General features: G+C 38.8%; 2 protein-coding genes across 3 annotated transcripts in view; both read left to right on the top strand.

Moving 5' to 3' along the window:
- LOC138973175 (centrosomal AT-AC splicing factor-like) overlaps positions 1 to 11,590 on the top strand; it is a 50,444-nt gene extending 38,854 nt beyond the window's left edge. Inside the window, exon 9 of the mRNA XM_070345865.1 lies at positions 9,176 to 11,590. Within this exon, the coding sequence (XP_070201966.1) occupies positions 9,176 to 9,704 (529 nt within the window). The 3' untranslated portion in view covers positions 9,705 to 11,590. The remainder of the gene's footprint in view (positions 1 to 9,175) is intronic.
- Positions 11,591 to 20,324: 8,734 nt separating this feature from the next.
- Positions 20,325 to 20,875, top strand: part of LOC138973174 (POU domain, class 2, transcription factor 3L-like) — a 38,401-nt gene continuing 37,850 nt past the window's right edge. The window contains exon 1 of one of the 2 annotated variants that reach the window (XM_070345864.1): positions 20,325 to 20,638. Coding sequence is in view for 1 of the 2 variants with exons in the window: in XM_070345863.1 (XP_070201964.1) it covers positions 20,823 to 20,850 (28 nt within the window). In the remaining variant the exon portion in view is untranslated. Of the gene's footprint in view, positions 20,639 to 20,743; positions 20,851 to 20,875 lie in introns of those variants that run through there. The other variant, XM_070345863.1, reaches the window with a different exon arrangement.

Consider the following 20,875-nt stretch of genomic DNA (forward strand, 5'->3'; position numbering starts at 1 on the left):
AAAACTTTAACGTTGGATATTTCTTGGACACTATTCAGTCTATCAGTACCAAATTTGGCAAGATGGTGTATGATGACAAGGCCCCAAAAAACATACATAGCATCTTGACCTTGCTTCAAGGTCAAGGTCGCAGGGGCCATAAATGTTGTCTAAAAAACAGCTATTTTTCACATTTTTCACATTTTCTCTGAGGTTTTTGAGATTTAATACCTCACCTATATATGATATATAGGGCAAAGTAAGCCCCATCTTTTGATACCAGTTTGGTTTACCTTGCTTCAAGGTCAAGGTCACAGGAGATCTTCAAAGTTGGATTGTATACATATTTTGAAGTGACCTTGACCCTGAACTATGGAAGATAACTGTTTCAAACTTAAAAATTATGTGGGGCACATGTTATGCTTTCATCATGAGACACATTTGGTCACATATGATCAAGGTCAAGGTCACTTTGACCCTTATGAAATGTGACCAAAATAAGGTAGTGAACCACTAAAAGTGACCATATCTCATGGTAGAAAGAGCCACTAAGCACCATTGTACTTCCTGTCTTGAATTAACAGCTTTGTGTTGCATGACCTTGGATAAGGTCACATGTATTTTGGTAGGAAAAATGTGTAAAGCAGTTCTTAGTGTATGATGTCATTGCTAGGTTTAGCTGAAGGTCAAGGTCATGTAAAGGTCAAGGTCAAGCATGTGAGTCGTATGGGCTTTGCCCTTCTTGTTATTACATGTAATGAAAGAAAATGAAAGAAGTAAACATGCATAGACACTCTATTTACATTTATATATAAACATGCACACATACATAAAGTAAAACAAGAGGCGAAGCCATCAAGGCTCACGTAAGAAATCGACAAACAGTAACACAAACTCAATCACTCCGTCACACATACACACACACACACACACACACACAAACACACACACACATACACACACACACACAAACACACACACAAACACACACACACACACACACACACACACACACACACACACACAGAGAAAGAGAATAGGTGAAACTGTGCAAGAAAGCGAGACACTAGATCTAGATCTGTCTATCTGCATGTACACTAGTCTCGGCCCGCTCAAAATAATAATGACCGAGACTTTCAGTACTTCCTTCGCGTGACGTCTAACCCTCTTACGTCATAATGTGACGTCAATGTAATGTGACGTCTTCAAATGTTAGAGTTTCTACCACAGACATACACACGCACGCACGCACGCACATACGCACATACGCACGCACGCACAGACAGACAAAGTTACGATCGCATAGGCTACACTTACGTGAGCCAACTACATGTAATTCATTTGGCTGCTGGGTTTTTTTTCTCCAAAAAAATGTTGGCACATTCATTTTCATAAGAAAGGACACCTTGCTACAAGGGACAGTGGCAAGGCTCCCCAAGAGTGTCCTTTGCTCGCAGGTTTTACTGTATTGCAGATACAGCGAGTTGCATTGAAATCACAAACTGATGACGAAATTGTGAAAAAAAGGAAAGTGTGTGACACTATGGCTCAGGGGTGAAATAAACCACAAAATCTGGTGTGTGGTTTATGCAAGCTAAATAGCCATTAAAACTAACTGTGTCATTTAATGCTGTTAAATGCTATTGCAAGTGTGTTCCATAAGGTTAGAACTGCTTTTTTCGTGAGAAGATTTAAATCGTTTTGTAAACCATTTGAGACAGACTGGGGCTTTAATGTTTTCTTGTCCTTGTGCAGTGAAAAATCTTCAAAAGCAGAAATTGCCAGCTTGCCGTGTTGGAGCAGAATTTAACCGCACAGTCAATACAATGACGCAATGGCTTCCTGCTTTTGGTCGTGTCTGGAGTAATGGACGACGTCTCGGTTCAAAGTAAGGTTTACATGTCCTCTCTGATTTGTCAAAAAAAGTGACACAATGGTGACACAAAAATGCGCCTGTTTTTAATTAAGCTGGCTTACTTTATTCTGGGATGAACCCCCCGAACAAAACTTGGATTTGTACAGCATGCATCACAATTCACACTACGTACTCAACCCCCACCCTTCCCCCCCTTTCAGCTCCCACACCCTCCCCTACCTGTTGTTCCTGAGTTAGAGAACAAATGGCAAGTTGGACCTGGATGAAAAGCCTAAATGTCTTGACTGTGTGTGCGTGTGCGTGCATGTGTGTGTTACTGTGTGACTCCAAAGTGTACTGATGTGACGCTTCTGTTTGCAACAATGTTGTCAACATGAACTATGATGAGACATGTGATGGTTTTTACATTTACAAGTTTTGAATAAATGTTTTAACATAGACGGGGGATCGAGACGAGCGTGGTGATGGTGGTGGTGTGTGTGTGTGTGTGTGTGTGTGTGTGTGTGTGTGTGTGTGTGTGTGTGTGTGTGTGTGTGTGTGTGTGTGTGTGTGTGTGTGTGTGTGTGTGTGTGTAGAACGAACGAACGAACGAACGAACGAACGAACGAACTTTATTACTCAAGGATGGAGATTTTAGGCTCACGCCTAGTCTTACAATCTGTCCCTGCTAAACTAAGACATAAAGATAAAGACAATAAAAGGACAATTGTCAATCGCAATCATACAGTATTACTAATTACAACATTACCTATACGACTACATAATGCATAATAGAACATTGAAATGTACATGTATGTCAAGATAATACAAAGGAAAAGAAAATTCGACTCGCACACACACGCGCGCCGCATGCCTGCAATCACGTTCGCACTCAATACAACACACACACTCACACACACACACACACACACAAACACACACACACACACACACTCACACACACACACACACGCACACGGACACACACACACAACAACAACTTCATTAACATCATCATCATCATCATCGTCGACATCATTATCATAATCAACAAAATATATAGAGGTTAGTGATAGCGGCAATGCATTCTTGCTAGAAACAGCTTCAGAATGTAACTGTTCGTGACAACAGATATTTGCGAAGCTGCGATTTGAAGTGTTTAATCGTGCTTGACCCCTTTATCTCACATGTAGAGCGATTCAGAGAAAACTACTACAGAGAAAAAGACCGATCTTCATGAAACTTTACATGAGAATTCTTGCATATGATATCCCCAGACATTTTTTTAAACTTTTGTTTTTATTAATGTTTTTGATGATGTCATATCCAGCTGTTTGTAAAAGTTGAGTCAGCACTGTTTCACTTACACCCTCATTTTTCGATCATATTGATTGACATTTTGGTCAAACAACCTTTGATAAAGCCTGGACTATGGGATTGCAATTAAGCGTTGAAGCTTAGAAATGAATTGATGAGTTTGGTCATGTTAAAAACCTGAAAATTCTAATTAGAATCACAATTTTAATAATTGATCCTAAATTGATGTTATCTTATTATTTATCATTTCCTGATTAAAAAAAATATTGATATATTATTTTTGGATTAAAACAAGCTCAGAAACTTTTAAAAAAATAAAGAAAAGCGCGCTTTCCTGTGAAGCGCTATACTCTACTGCGCTATGCTGGCTTGTCACTTCAAGCGATCTGCAAGCCGGCCATACACTACTGGCATGTAACTTTCTGCATGCTTTTTTTTCGTGAAAGTGGCAGAGCTTTTCTTGGCTCATGGCCTCAGGGTATCTACAAAGATATCGTCTTTGCGGAAAAAAATGCAATGCGCTAATTTCATTCTGCCACGCTGTTACGCCAAGCTTATAATTGCTGAACTCAAACAAGCACAAGCAATTTTTGCACTGTCAGTTTGCTCTTTCTTGTTAGTCCTTTACTCCTTTCTGATTCTTACTCTGTGTAGAGTTCAGAATATGGGTCATAAAACATTGTCCACACTGAAAAGTGGCATGCTCAGATTCTAAATAAACTTTTTTAAATGTATATATTCTTAGTGTAGCAGGTTCGAGGAAATAATAATGTAAAATAATCCATGATGAGATGATGTGTTATGGACTCTCTGGACTACCACTCACTATAGTGGTTGACAACACAGAATACACTATCCGTCTCTCTCCCAATTCAGTCCAAAAAAGATAAAACAACAGCAGCAGAATTCAGGCATGGCGATTTTATTCCAGAGTTCTTCACCCCTCCTCCTCCACTCTGCCTTGCTAACCGAACCAAAGCCTGGTGGCTACAGCCACTTTCAAATAAAAGTTACTTTTTACATGGTTATTACAGCAAAGACACTACCACAATCTTCAATTTGTCTGTCACAGTTTTCTCAAAAACTATCCAACAATGTCACACATCATCCACATCTTTTCTTGCTCTTGCAAGCACACCCTTGCAGACACACGCAACCATTGGGATACACCCATTTTCGAACAGGGGACAACACTCCATTTCTGGATCTAACCCTCTCAATCACCCCAGCTTGCACTCAATGCTGTTTTACCTATGCAAATATGAGGATCGACCATTCCATCAGACCAAATAACAATGAAAATGATTAGAACATACTGAAAGTAGAAATATCGTATCCATATCAAGTTACTTCAACTTACTACAGATAAATGGACAATTTTAACCAAATTAAAAAAGATTGTCAAATGTCATTCAATAAATACAGGCACATGCCAGAAATTTTTTTTTTTACAAAGAATTGACACAAAACATAAACTGATCGGCAACATATATACAAACTGTGTACATGTACTGAACAATAACATCTAAGTTAGCCTGAACTGCTTTACTCTTATTTACTAAAAGAAAATTTCAGCTAGGTTCTAATTTTGACACATATATTATGCTGTTAATCTGTGTACTAGTGACTGGTTCACCCTGTCACATTAGCATAGCATAAATGCAGATGTACAAATAAAATGTAGACAATGCTACACTTAAACACCATTTGCTGGGCTCAAAATTGTTACACTTGAAGCTTCACAAGCGTTGGCAGGTCTGAACACATATATTTTTTGCTGAGACAAGCTGGTGCCCGACCTTTTGAATCTAGGTCAATGGCCGAGTTTTCTACTGAAGCCGCTAACAAAAAACACAAGCACGGGTACATCGACACACCCATGCTTGCACACAGTAACTGACGATCAACAGAAAGCTAGCATTTGCGAATGAACAGTAAGTTATTTATAATCTCTGGAAACGATCACTACTGACTTGTCACTCTGATACACCAGCACACACACAGGCACGCACCCACACACACACACACTGTGATGCAAGCCACCCTCTCCCCGCACTCACATGGCCTTTGGAGAAAAAGGTGTCAGTCACAGGCATTTCCGCGTTGTTTTTACATTCAGTCAACTAATAACTGAAATTTTTTAACGAGAGCAGAGAGCGAGGTTTGTCTCCCTATGTGTGTGTGTGTAATGAGCATATCTCAAAAAGTATCAAACAGATTTTTATGAAAATTGGTTTACACATTTTTGAGAGCATGTGCTTGTGTCGTTTTTCTCCGATTTTTGATAGTGTATGATGTCATATAAGCCCTTTTGGAAAAGTTTTGGCTACCGTGCTTTCGGGACTATAAGGACGAAACTATTTTCCTCAACTTGAACCCCAGCGCCCTATTGACTGGTATCGCATTATGTATGGCTAAAGACGAGTACACATGTTCCCACATCGCTTGCCAAAGAAACATAACACTCCCTCTCTTGTGATATGCATGTTTCTGCTACAGGGTGACCCCCCAAAAATGCAACCCTCAAAAATGCTAATAACTTCTACATTTGTTGATCAAATCCCTTTATATTTGGGGTACGTAAACTTCAGGCTGTGCACGACCCGTCCAGAAAGAGGCAATTCTGTAGATGAAATGGTCTAACATTTGTACAATGTCAAAAAAGGTTGCCAAATTCGGCGATCGACTCAACAGAATGAGGTTTGACATTAAGCGGTAAGCAATACTAAAATACCTGATTTAAACCCTCCAGACTTTTACCTTTGTGATTATTTGAACGTCTGAGTATACACAAAGAACCTCTTCACACCCTTGATCATCGATGACCTAAATAAAGCAGTTACAGCTAGGGTCAGGGCAATCCCTGGACAGTAAAGCTTTCTTGCCCTTGACAATTTCGGAGGTGTAATTTGGAACACATTTTGGAGAATAGGTAAATGTCGGACCATTTTACATAAAGATCCAAAACTTTGTAGAATCGTCGTGGACAAACTAACGTTTATGCACAACAACTACAAACATATTTGCTAAACTCAAATGACTAGAAAAATTCACCCTTTTGTTGCAATGTTACACTTGCGCAATGTCGCGCAAAATTCATCAATAACATGAACGCATTCATCCATGTGGAATGCTGCAGATCCTTCCTGTAATTGCTGTATTCAAGTCACTGATTGTATAATGTTGATTAAGGTATAGTAGGTCATTCGAATTTCCCAAAAGATAACAATATGGAGGGCTTAAATTGGGTTAGTTTGGCTACCGCTCAATCTCAAACCTCGTGCTGTTGAGTCGATCCCCCCAATTTTTTTTAATTTTTTAATTGCACAAAAGTCAGGCCATTTGATCTATAACATTGTTTTATTGTGGAAGGGTCATGCATAGGCTGAAGTTTACGTACCCCAAATATGAAGTGATTCAGTGAACTGATGCAGACCTAATTAAAATTTTTGAGGGTTGCATTTTTTGGGGGTCACCCTGTGCTATCAACCAGGCAAAGTTTTCGCTAAAACATCAAAGGAGTCGGTCTCATAGGTCACATAAGGAGTTCTATTGAACATTATTTGCTAAAGCTGGAACAGGTTGGGTTTTTTGACTCACATGCGAAGCAAAAGTGAGTCTATGTACTCACCCGAGTCGTCCGTCCGTCCGTCCCGGCGTCCGTCCGGAAAACTTTAACGTTGGATTTTCTTGGACACTATTAAGTCTATCAACACCTGATGTGGCCTGATGGTGTATGGTTACAAGATCTCAAAAAACATGTGCGGCAACTTGACCTCACTTCAAGTTCAATGTCACAGGGGCCGTAATTGTTGTCTTAAAAACGACCATTTTTCGCATTTTCTCTGAAGTTTTTGAGATTTAATACCTCACCTATATATGATATATAGGGCAAAGTAAGCCCCATCTTTTGATACCAGTTTGGTTTACCTTGCTTCAAGGTCAAGGTCACAGGAGCTCTTCAAAGTTGGATTGTATACATATTTAATTTTGAAGTGACCTTGACCCTGAACTATGGAAGATAACTGTTTCAAACTTGAAAATTATGTGGGGCACATGTTATGCTTTCATCATGAGACACATTTGGTCACATATGATCAAGGTCAAGGTCACTTTGACCCTTATGAAATGTGACCAAAATAAGGTAGTGAACCACTAAAAGTGACCATATCTCATGGTAGAAAGAGCCAATAAGCACCATTGTACTTCCTATGTCTTGAATTAACAGCTTTGTGTTGCATGACCTTGGATGAGCTTGACCTTGGGTCAAGGTCACATGTATTTTGGTAGGAAAAATGTGTAAAGCAGTTCTTAGTGTATGATGTCATTGCTAGGTCAAGCATGTGAGTCGTATGGGCTTTGCCCTTCTTGGGTTTTTTTTTTTTTTGGGGGGGGGGGGGGGGGGGGGTTTGGGGTCTTAAAAGGGAGGGCGGGGGTAACGAAGGCAAGCATTTGCTTTTCTTGTTTTAAGTTCCACTGAGTTGCAGAAAACTTGTAGATGCATTTAAAAAAAAATGTGTTTGCATTTCAAACATTTATGCACTTGTCACAGTCCGTGCCTCCTAAGCTTTAAAGGCACAGTAAGCCTCCCGTAAACCATCACAGACACTGTTAGGCTTTTACACACAGTACAAACACCCTTTCATTTAAACACTCACCACTTGAGAACATCCTAGGTGCCCTCCGTAAAGAGCGAGCAATTTTCAAAGAATTTATTTTTGCGTGGTTTATCTTACCCCTGAGCCATCGTGAACCCGTGTGATCCAGCCCGAGTTTCCCTTTTTCACAATGTTGTCGTCAGTTTGTAATTCGCTGTGAGCTTATCTGCAATAGCACGTTATTATGTACCTCTGACTATGCACGAAACAAACGGCTGTGGTTCACAAGAACTCTAGCGATGGCTTTTGACTGTTCAGAGGAACTGGCGATATTCAGAGGAACTGGCGTTTATGCCTATAAACCGTCGTCTGCTACGAGAACCACGACCTTGCGTGACCCTGCTTCCGGGCTTTTCTTTTTTCAAACTTTCAAAACTTCGAATTGTACTTATCTTGTCTTGATGAAAAAAGCATTCTTTTATGATTTAAGAATGTTTGTGTAACAACTGTCAATTTATTATTTAGATTTTAAAAGTTAGGTCTAGCGCCAAAACGCACCACGGTCCGATTGTGTGAGGAGACAATCCGCAAAATTAATTCTTTGAAACTTGCTCGCTCTTTACGTAGGGCACCTAGGATGTTCCTGTTCGGTGAGCGTTCAAATGAAAGGGTGTTTGTACTGTGTGTAAAAGCCTGACAGTATCTGTGATGGTTTACGGGAGGCTTACTGTGCCTTTAATTCAGGCCACCGGATCCGCCAGAATGTCACTTAGCTTGTCTTGACTGGCCAGAGTGACTGGTCACATAATTGACCTTGGAATACAGCACATGGCATGGCAACCGATCTGTGGCAACCGATCTGTGGCAAGTCTTATTGACTTTGAAGCAGGTGCGCTCTTTTTTTGTTTGTTCGCAGGCCGCTCGGTCTTAGGTCACCGAGCAGAGAGAGAGAGACGGACAGACACTGACACATGATTTAATTGTGAAACCATCAGCCATACACAATATTGGGTGGAGGGGAGGGGGCATTTGTACTAAACCGAGAGATCAAAGGCAATAAAATTGAAATATATACATGGGAAAATTAACGTTCAAATGCATATCATGGATTGCCATGTTATTTTTGAGTCCAACTTTTTTTTCAGTTCACATCAGGAATATTTCCATTCATGACAAAACCATTCAGTCGACCTGTGACTTATCACGGTCAAGGGAAGTCAGGACAGTTACGTCCTAGTGGTATTGCTACGCTGCCCGTCCTTTTCTTCGTCCGGCGTCACTGTGTAAAACCAGAAATAAAAGTTTGAATACAAAAAGACAAGGGCTTGAAGACTTCCATTCCCCTCAGTACTGATTTGATTTGATTTGATTTAATTTGATTTGATGATACAGTGTTCATGATTTGCATTTTTACTGTTTTGTGCAGGAATCAGTTCTTAATGGAAAGAAAAAGGACAAAGGCTCGAGGGATGCGAACACCAGACACACCAGTGATACCATCCACATCTCTGCACTCAAGTAGTCTAGGTTGTCAAGAGCAGGTCACCCAGCTTCAAGCATCTTCCACAATTACTAGCAATAATGTTAGGAGCAGTGGCGGTTCTTTTTACCCAAGGAGTTCAGTTTCAGGGTGTGAGGGTGTCTACGCTAACACACAGCACAGCACAGAACCTCCACTGCCTGTTGCCTGCAGCATAAAGAGCTGCTCAACCGCATGTGCCACCAGCAGCAAAACCCTCCCTTCAGCCACACCTGTCCAGCTTCATCAACCACATACCTCAGCTACCATCACTATTACAACAAGGGGAAGCAGGGACAGTAAGGTCTCTGCAGACAGTAGGCCCTACAAAAGACAGAGATCTGTGCAAACAGCGCTAGCACCGCAAGCAACTAGCCTAATTCCAGTTACGTCCAAGTTACTGTCTGTACCAAGCAAAACAAGCAAATCATCTTGACTGCATGCTGCTGATGTTTCAGGGAGGCGATGGGGGAGAAGGTCCTGAGCTATCTGATCTTTGTGTTGATTAGATTTCTACTTCACGCATAGGGTCAAGGTATCTAATTCCGACCGATTTTGGGGGTACCTAAATCCGACCGATTTTCCCAGTCACATCAAAGACGATGTGCGCACGCCACCACAACAGAAGGAATGCCATTCATACTCGGGCCAGTCATGAACAGGTTGATGACGCGACTTTACGGACCAATCGTTTTGTCACGAGAGTTGATTTGCGTCATCGGCTCCGCGGCGCGAAAATTTGCCTTGTGTCGTCTGCTTCGCCAGATCCCCCGCAGAGCAAAACTGCAACTTTGTAGCGAAAAAGTACGTCATACGTTTCTTACAAAAAGGTCATAAAACTTGATGAACAGAGTTCTGTTTGATTGAAATGGATGTTACCAAGTGTTTTTGGAAGTGTATTTTGATAGTTCGGACTAAATCTTCTGGCACTTTTTAATCGAAAAGGAGAAAATCTTATCGGTCGGATTTAGATACCCAGTTTTTGAGTGGGTATCTAAATCCGACCACCTCGTAGAGAATGCAAAACGCTGTACAAAATCTCATTAAAATCATTGATTGTTTACGTTTATGACTTGAAAAATCGTATGAACACGGGAAGGTATCAGATTGTGTATTGTCCAGTGAATCTTGTTTTGATAAAGTAAAAGCCGCAACCACTCCATCCACTTCATGACAGGTGCGCGCGCTCTTGTCTTGCTAAACTGATGAATCGCAACATCTGGGTGCTTGTCAGTGTTTGCGAGCATGTAAGCCTCAGTAAACTTAATAGTAATAGAGTGTTTCGCTCAACGAAAGTCACGAAGTTGTGTGTGTGTTGTGTGCGTTTGCGTGTGTGTTAGTGTGTGTGTGCCCACGCTGGGTGTAAGAGAAAATTGACAGAATCGTATTTAGCCTTTATCACATGACCTTGATTCATTGTATAGATAGATCTAGGAACAAGCAATATTTGTTGAGATGACAGAAAAAAGACAGACGAGATTTGATATTCACAATCACCTCATCCTGGATGATCATTACTCCAACTACACAATCACAACAAGCTGGAGAGAAACATTACGTTGTCATTTAGTTCCGAGTAGATTTCGGTCGGATTTAGATAACCCCCGGTCGGATTTAGGTTCCCACACCTACCTCCAATGTTTACCGACAAACGCTTCTTTAATAACGGAAAGTAACGACACGGGCACCTATTTAAAACAAGAATTGCATACGGAAAACACCGGTGTTACCAGACAAGACATATTTGCTAAACTTTACGATTTAGAGCCTTGAGAATAAAACAATGATCTCAATCGGTCGGAATTAAATACCCTTACCCTATCATCATTCATGGTAGCCGAGAAGCTGCTGGATTTAAACTTTGTTTTGCCAAAATAAAATTATGTCTACTTAATTGTTGTGCTGACTTGAAATATAAAATTTTCCTATCAGTAGTACACAAGTATGTTTTGTGAAGCAGTTGTGAGGGAATCTATATGATTATCATTAAATCTGTTGTGCTATGGTATGTGTTCAGGCAATGAAACTTGGTAGGTTACGTTATGGGGCTTAGAAATAAGCTCTAAAATTCTCAATCTTGTTGGATTGGACTTCACCTCCAAAGATGATCACACAAGAATAGATGAATATACTAAAGTTTTGTGTGCCATCTCAAACATTTTGTGCAGAACGTGCTAAGTTCATAGTTTGTCAAGCAGGAGTGGAAATAACATCGTTATCTATGATATTCATCTTTTCTGCATATTGTCATTGTTTCAATCTCCAATTCTCCACTCTCTTACAACTGTGTGATGGCTTTACAGTAAACCATGTCAGTGTCTATTTCTGTATTTGAAAGAGAGAAAGAGAGAGTGTGTTTGTGTTTGTGTGTCATGCTTAGTGCCGTAAGAGACCACACACCCCACACACAAAACAACAAATCGTGACACAAAACAGAAAAGACAAACAAATATACTATATTCATTTAAGGCAGGGCAACATATGCGTACTATGCACATATGTATATAGTTTTAACCAGGAAAATTCCCTCTGGACTTTTAAAACTTTTTATCAGGTGGCTCTGAAATTTTATCAACTTTTATAATAAATATGATCGATTAAAAAACAATCAAATACCTTTTTAACTACCCTATTCCCCCGTAGTGGTCTCAGTCCAGAAAAGGTACAAACCCGTACCTAACAAGAAAGTACTTTTTAAAAATGCAACTTTTTAACCTATTACTGACCACACCCCGTCAAACTCCAATCCCCCTCCCCCCATTACGCCCCCCTTTTCAATATCGTATAAAAAATCATGTCCCAATATAGGTCCCTAGTTACCTGGGAGGACGTTAAGCCCCATACTCTCTCTCTCTCTCTCAAACAAATAAAATAAATACCCCCCCAAAAAGAAAAAGATTGGGATGACGAGCCTGTTGATCAGTGACCTTGAACTAAAAAAAAAAAAAAGAGGGACCGTTCGCTTAGCATTGTAATTTTATGTACAGAGACCAGATTCATGCAGCTTCTCTCATTTCCAGAAAAAAAAGGTTCAAAATAAGTGTACATACAAAATACTCCTGTCTTTTGATTCTCTTGCAGTATTGATGTTAAAATATTTGTAACTAAGATATTAGTACCCAGGTGTCTGGCCAACACCGCTGCTTGACACAAAAAGCGCAAAAATAAAAATGGTCTCGGCTCTTGAGATCCTTCATGCTCAGAGCTTTCATGGTGACCATGGTCTCAGTGTTCCTGTTCCATCCTTCCCTGAATAGTACTTCTGCTGCCAGCCTTCAACGTGTGATGCTCTGGGGGGTCGACGGAAGGACGCAGTGGCGATCTGCTCTCTGAGGGGACGCTCACTCAGTCTGGCTCCAAAGTTTTGCCTATTGGGATTTTTGTCGATTTTTCATTCGGCCCTTCTGTTTTGGCTTGTCGATTTTGAGGGTACCCTTATTTGAGCAGCGGTCACATGATCCCTGTAAAAGAAATCTTTAATGCAAACGGTGATTCTGATAGTTAGGTGTACGGCATTAACTGGCATATAAAGTTTTAATGAAATGACATTGGAATTAATGCTTTACTTTGGGTTCGAAATTTGTTGTAATAATTTTTTTGGCCAATTTTAGTTCACATGCGGTACCTCATGTGAGCCTGGTCGAGGGCGACTCTTCCCTGCCTGGGGGCAGACCAAAATTTATTCGTAAAAAATGCAGTTTTTGACTACACCTACTTGCATGAAAGTCAATAAAACTTGATGGGTTTTTTTCCAAATGGGTATCTGCCTGAGGCATAACTGAAAGCCCTTAGGGGCTCCGTGCACCTGAACATAACAGGTTCAGTAAGTTTAAACCTCCCATTTTTTACAGCTCATGCGATAAGACACCTGCATCAGTAAGGAATGGCATAACACAAGAAATATGCAAACCTGGCAACTATGCAAAACAACCTGTTCTGGATAGATACTTTCACTTGGTATGTAAATATTGTTAAGTGCTCATTCTGAATTTTTGTCAATTTTTTCATGGGTACCTTACATTTTTGTCAGGTCGATTTTGGGGGTACCCTTACTTGAAGGCGGTCACTTGACCCCTGTAAAAGAAATCTTTCAACCGAAAAGTGTGCCAGATAGCCAAGTGGAGTGCCTTAAAATGGCATTATAACGTTTGAATGAAATTACACGGGAATGAATGCTTTAATTTTGGTTCAGAAATGATTTTTTTTATGAACACAATAATATTTTTGCAAAGTTAACTTACTAACAATACTAATATCTTCTTTTTTATATTTAGTCAAGTTTTGACTAAATATTTTAACATCGAGGGGGAATCGAAACGAGGGTCGTGGTGTATGTGCGTGCGTGTGTGTGTCTGTGTGTGTGTGTAGAGCGATTCAGACTAAACTACTGGACCGATCTTTATGAAATTTGACATGAGAGTTCCTGGGTATGAAATCCCCGAACGTTTTTTTCATTTTTTTGATAAATGTCTGATGACGTCATATCCGGCTTTTCGTGAAAGTTGAGGCGGCACTGTCACGCCCTCATTTTTCAACCAAATTGGTTGAAATTTTGGTCAAGTAATCTTTGACGAAGGCCGGACTTCGGTATTGCATTTCAGCTTGGTGGCTTAAAAATTAATTAATGACTTTGGTCATTAAAAATCTGAAAATTGTAAAAAAAAATAAAAATTTATAAAACGATCCAAATTTACGTTTACCTTATTCTCCATCATTTGCTGATTCCAAAAACATATAAATATGTTATATTCGGATTAAAAACAAGCTCTGAAAATTAAATATATAAAAATTATTATCAAAATTAAATTGTCCAAATCAATTTAAAAACACTTTCATCTTATTCCTTGTCGGTTCCCGATTCCAAAAACATATCTATATAGATATGATATGTTTGGATTAAAAACACGCTCAGAAAGTTAAAACAAAGACAGGTACAGAAAAGCGTGCTATCCTTCTTAGCGCAACTACTACCCCGCTCGCGAGCACCCCGCTCTTCTTGTCAATTTCACTGCCTTTGCCATGAGCGGTGGACTGACGATGCTACGAGTATACGGTCTTGCTGAAAAATGGCATTGCGTTCAGTTTCATTCTGTGAGTTCGACAGCTACTTGACTAAATATTGTATTTTCGCCTTACGCGACTTGTTTCCCTCTCTTTTCGTTCTCATGTCTCTCTTGGCTTTCTTCTCTTCTTTTTACATTTAGTCAAGTTTTGACTAAATGTTTTAACATAGAGGGGGAATCGAGACGAGGGTCATGGTGTATGTGTGTATGTGTACAGCGATTCAGAGTAAACTACTAGACCGATCTTAATGAAATTTTACATGAGAGTTCCTGGGTATGATATCCCCAGACGTTTTTTTCATTTTTTGGATAAATGTCTTTGACGTCATATCCGGCTTTTTGTAAAAGTTGAGGTGGCACTGTCACACCCTCATTTTTCAATAAAATTGATTGAAATTTTGGCCAAGCAATCTTTGACGAAGGCCGGACTTTGGTATTGCATTTCAGCTTGGAGGCTTAAAAATTAATTAATGACTTTGGTCATTAAAAATCTGAAAATTGTAATTAAAATTAATTTTTTTACAAAACGATCCAAAATTACGTTCATTTTATTCTTCATCATGTTCTCATTCCAAAATCATATAAATATATTATTTTCGGATTAAAAACAAGCTCTGAAAATTAAAATTATAAAAATTATGATTAAAATCATATTTCTGAAATCGATTTAAAAACAATTTCATCTTATTCCTTGTCAGTTTCTGATTCCAAAAACATATTGATATGATATGTTTGGATTAAAAACACGCTCAGAAAGTTAAAACGAAGAGAGGTACAGAAAAGCATGCTATGCAGCACAGCGCAACCACTACCGCGCTAAACAGGCTCGTCAATTTCACTGTCTTTTGCACGAGTGGCGGACTACGGTCATTGTGAAAAAATGCAGTGCGTTCAGTTTCATTCTGTGAGTTCCCCAGCTTGACTAAATGTAGTAATTTCGCCTTACGCGACTTGTTTGTTTCTCCTCTCTCTCTCTTCCTCATCTCTCTTCTTTTTTCTTATATTTTTTTCTTTTTCTCTCTTCCTTCTTTTTTTTTATCTCTTTTTATTTCTTTCTCTTTCTCATCTCTCTCTTTGCTTTCTTCTCTTGTTTTATTCTTCTTTTTCTCCTCTTTCTCGTCTTTCTTTCGTCCCAACCCTTGTTCCTTGTCACAGTATGCTCCCACACCGTACCGCCTCGTCACAGTATTCACCGCTCCAACCACATCTGAATATCGTTCCGCTGCCAGACTTGTTGAATTTACAGACACTCCAGGGGGGAAAGTCAGGTCGCTGCAGTGGGCTACCCTCTGAAGATGACACTGCACTGCTGCCGATCGAGTGTTCAGTATTGGTCCTGTTCCGAGCCAACGGACGTAGGCCGCTACCTACTAAGCCCCCTACTTATGACAATGACTTTCAGAACCCTCTCGCAGACATGGTAAGCTTAAGTGGCTGACCTGACCCAGTGTAAACAACAGCTGCCAGGGATTAAAAAAAAAAAAGGGGGTATAAACAATATAATGTGTTTTGCATAGATAATTGATTTGAATTTCTCTTTCTATTTTCAAATTGCTAAGTTGTGCCCATTTGAAATTTCTTTGATTTTTATTATTGGTAACTTACATTCTTATCAGGTCTATTTTGGGGGTATCCTCACGTTAGCGGTGGTGACATGACCTATATGAAAGAAATCTATGATCCGAAAAGTGCGCCATAAAGATGTTTTTTTAACATTAAGTCAAGTTTTAAATAATGTTTTAAAATTGATGGGGAATCAAGACGAGGGTGTGGAGAGCAATTCAGAGAAAACTACTGAGAGTTCATGAGAGTTCCTGAGAATGATATTCCCAGAATTTTTTTGATGTTTTTGGATAAATTGTCTTTGATGAGGTCATATCCGGCTTGTTGTGAAAGGACAGGGCAATTTTACTTTGACATGCCACGATTCGCCTTGAAGCTCAAATTAACCCATTCAGTGATTCACAACCTCGATACATGGGGAACAGTGTTATTTGTTACCCAGTTGGTTATGAATGAAAACTGGTGAAAATGATAACAACTGTTGTTGCCAGTGTTTCACTAAAAACACAAGTTAAATTGTGTACACTAGGCGAAATGTGCCACAATTAAATGCAAGTGATTTTGTTGTTTTCAAACTGTTGAAAAATAATCCAATTTCTACCCTACCTATATTGACCAAGATTTTTTTAGCCGAGACCAGCTGTTCTGCAGCAGGTCACTCAGAATTGTAGTAACTGTGTAGTAACTGTGTATCAACACACTGGAATGCAGGCGTTAGATGGACGTTACAGGAAGCGACTGAAGCTAACAGTCTGAGCGGATATATCCATACCTGGTCAGATAGAGCCATATGAGTGGGTACGGATATATCCGTACCTGGGAGACAATGAGTTAAGGTACATCAAAAAGAAAAACAGATCCGTAGAAGATAATATTAACTGGCTGGTTTTTGATTTTTTTCTAATTGCTGTGTTTTTAATTATTTTTATCTGTTCATAAATTGTGTAATACAGGGTAGGGGCCGGTACGGGTGAAGTGAGTCATAATCATATATATGGCCCAAAGTCAGAATAGGTGTCCATTTTTGTGACATACAAAATCAATTTTAAAAATGAACATTTTCTTTGTTTTGAAAATAGAGATGTATTTTAGAGCATAAATACGCAAGGAACAGCTATGATTTAAGAAAACTCATGTTTGATCACTTCACAGATTCAGGTTTAAAAGTTTGCAGGAGTTCATAACTTCACACCGTCACAAAATTTAGACTTGTTAAATCATTGTTGCTACATGTATTGGGTCTGTTTTAGACATCTGAGCAAATTGCTACAGCAAATTACTTTGCATTTCAAGCAAGTTAAACTTGTTTTGGCCACGCATGATGCAGATGTGAACTCCATTAATGGGAAGTTCATAACTTCACATAATTTACTTTTATTGGTATAATAAATTTAATTTTTACAGGCAGGAAACAATTTGTTTTGTTTTTTAATCTGAAAAAGGTGAGCTGGAACATGAAGGTAATTTTTGAAGATGAAGTGTGGAGAAGATTTTTTGGTTATCTGTATTATTTATAGAAATTAATATTGTCACAATTTTTTCACAGCAAATATTGGCATAAGTTATCATTAAATCTACAATTTTGCTGTTTTTGTGCAAAATGTGCTTGAAAAGTACCATCAAAAGGATTTCAATACACCAAAATGTTTGTCTGACTCAAAGAGTTGGCAGAAACTGAAAGTTTTTTTAGAATGTCCTAGGAGTTCATAACTTCACACCGTGACATCACAAACTATGGCTAATTCAAACCAAAGTAAGAAAGTGCATATGTCATCTTATTTTCTCTCCAGCTACTCTTTGTAATCAACATACAACTAAGTAATAAAAGTAAAACATTTGTGAAAACAAACGACAAAAAAAATCATAAAATGTGAGCGTGCGCATAACTTCACAAGAATTTTTGTTATGTTAGTCTCTAGTACAGTTACTGTATAATATATTTGCAAAACAATGACAAACTGAGAACACAGAGTTATAGTATAGGCTAAAGCTGCACTTATATTACAAAATCAGATTTTAATTGCCAAAATAAAACAAATTGTTTGAAACTTGTGAAAGTTCATAACTTCACATCAATCACACATTTATACTAAAATAACTAACTAAAGTCTCTTGCAAATAATTCTAAACAACTTAATGATTTACTTAACCAAACTCAGTCATGAAAACTGTTACCGAAATCATTATTTAGTTAGTGTTTATGTCAGCTGACTGTGTGTTCATAACTTCACATCATTTATTTAACTGAAAAGCTACGTACTAAAATCTGCTGGTAAATTAAAATAAAAATGACATCAAACTGTAACAGCCTACTCTGGAGAAGAGCAGCACATCATTTGAGGTAGTGATTTAGTGTAGTAAATTAATTATTGTGTATAAATCGTACTCATGGCATGTGTTCATAACTTCACACCGTGGGGCTGAGGGTCAGTTGATGTGAAGTTATGTACACCGTGCAGTCAACCCAGATTCATGCTGGAATTATCAAAATGTAATTTTGAGGGTTGATATTCAGAAAACTTCTTACAAAATGTCCAGATAAAGTCAAATGTACTCTTTTGCTATTAACAAGGCATTATTTTAAACACGCCCTTGAAAAATGAGCTTGAGTAATATGTGAAGTTATGAACTTCATGACAAAACGGCTAAGTACTTCAGAAAGAAACAGTCAGCAGCCAGTAGATTCTTTTTGTGATGAAAATCATGGTACAGTGTAATTTGGAAACTGAAAATAGTCATTTTACATATATTTTGGGTTTTGACATGAGTTAGTAACTCTCACATAAAATTAGTGCGCAAGACACAGAGAAAATGGCTAACTAAAGCATACTGCTTGACTTTAGTGACAAAAATTGCTTAGTATCTAAATCTAATGTACTTTTATATGCAAAATTGCTGTTCCACTACAACCTTAACTTTCATGGCTAGCATTTAAGGACAAAAAACACTCTCAGTGGAGATAGTAGGAAAGTTCATAACTTTCTCACAAGAATTTTTTATTTCTCAATTACTCAAACACCAATGAATGAACTTGATGCAAACTTTCAGTGTGACTGCTGCTAGTGGATCCAAATGCATTACAAAGCTAGGTGTTCCCCAACCAGTCAATTTACTCATTTTATAAGGCAAAAGGTTGGAAAGTTCATAACTCTTTTTTCACAAGAAAATCTGCACGTAAACTTCAAACTACTTTTGAACATGCAAAAACAAGTCAAACAACCCTTTTTATGTTTTATACCTCTGCAAAACATACTGTAAAATACTTTTTTACAAAAATATATCAGGTTTCAATCTTTAATTATTATTTAGAGCTGATCAGTGAACATAAATGAAGTCTTACGGAAATAGTTATGAACTTTCTGTGAAATTTTGTCTCCCCATTTTCTGCAGGCTCACTGACAAAATTCAAAAACTTTGCTTTGTCAAAGGTACATTTGAGTTTTACTGGCTCAGTGAAAAGTCATTCATGACATTCTGTCCCATAAATATGACAGAGTAGACCATGTTTCAATATGCTGTAAGGTCATGTCACAAAAAATGGCCAAAATGTAGTGCTGCTGACTTCAGATAATGGCGACATTTTCATTAAAAACAACAACTGAGCACACAATGTTTCTCTAGGTGTGTACTTCATACTTTTTTTTACAAGTCTCATTAATCTTTACAAGGATTTTATTTTTCTTTGATGTACAAATCAGGTTAGAGCCAAGGTTGCACAGCTATTTCAGCTGTGGACACCATTTCAGACTTAAGGCCATATATGCAAACGTGTAGGGCGCAGTGGCGTTGGTGGTAAGACGTCGGCCTCCTTATCGGAAGGTCGTGAGTTTGAATCCCGGTCGCTGCCGCATGGTGGGTTAAAAGTGGAGATTTTTCCGATCTCCCAGGTCAACTTCTGTGCAGACCTGCTAGTGACTTCGTGTGTACATGCAAGCACAAGACCAAGTGCTCACGGAAAAGATCCTGTAATCCATGTCAGAGTTGGGTGGGTTATAGAAACACGAACATACCCAGCATGCCTACTCAAACACCATCAATAGTCAGAATGTTGACCTGGGCGTCTAATGGAAGAAGAAGAACACGCGTTTGCCTCGTCGCAAAATCCTTCCCTTCTCATTCAACTTTCAAGGGACGCAACCACTCCCAGCCACAATATATACTCCACGGAAGAAAAGTCTGGACAATAAGGCACGATCAAAAGATCGTTACACTAGGCCATCTCAAAGTTAGGATAGTCAATAGTACTGGTCAATAGATCAGATATAGGCCTCGCGGCCTCAGACATCTGCAAATTTATCTTGTCTTGTCTCGAATGTCACTGTGGTCGTGAAAGACACAATCACAATGCGGTACGACGTCAGCCAAAGTAAATTCCAGACTGAAATCTTACCCGCCAATTTAAAATTATTTGAGCGACCTGTTATTTTATTGCAAATGAAGCAAAATCGTGGGGACATTCGATAGATTTTACCCCAAAATTCGATTCATTCAGAATACATTCGCAGACGATTTCGCCATTTTGAAAGTACCGGGCTCAATGTAGTAGAGCAGCGACACTTTGTTCTAATATGTTGTAATAAACCATTCAACTTATATTTAGAAAATACTTTTTTTTTTCCTTCTCCGGAAAAAGTAGCGTATCTGGAGTATCCTTCATGAATTCGCAGTGCCGTTTTGACCAATCATGGAACAAGGTGAAATTGACTCACAATCGGATATTTTCGGAACGCGTCATTCCTTGAAGGTAATTTCGAAGGGAAAAGAAATTAAGTTTTGTTTCTACATTTCTGTGCTTGTGTACTCTGATTTTTCTTTATATGCTTTGCTTATTTAAATCTACCGAGAATACATGCAGTCATTTTGACATGAAGATCTATTTGTTTTTGCCTGATTAATTTCCGCCATTCTCCGGAAAATTATTATTCAAAATGGCTGAGCTACCAAATGAGAATCGAGGTGGGTTGTATCTTACATATTCATA

This window comes from Littorina saxatilis, linkage group LG8, assembly GCF_037325665.1.
Source record: "Littorina saxatilis isolate snail1 linkage group LG8, US_GU_Lsax_2.0, whole genome shotgun sequence".
Classification (NCBI taxonomy): Eukaryota; Metazoa; Mollusca; class Gastropoda; order Littorinimorpha; family Littorinidae; genus Littorina; species Littorina saxatilis.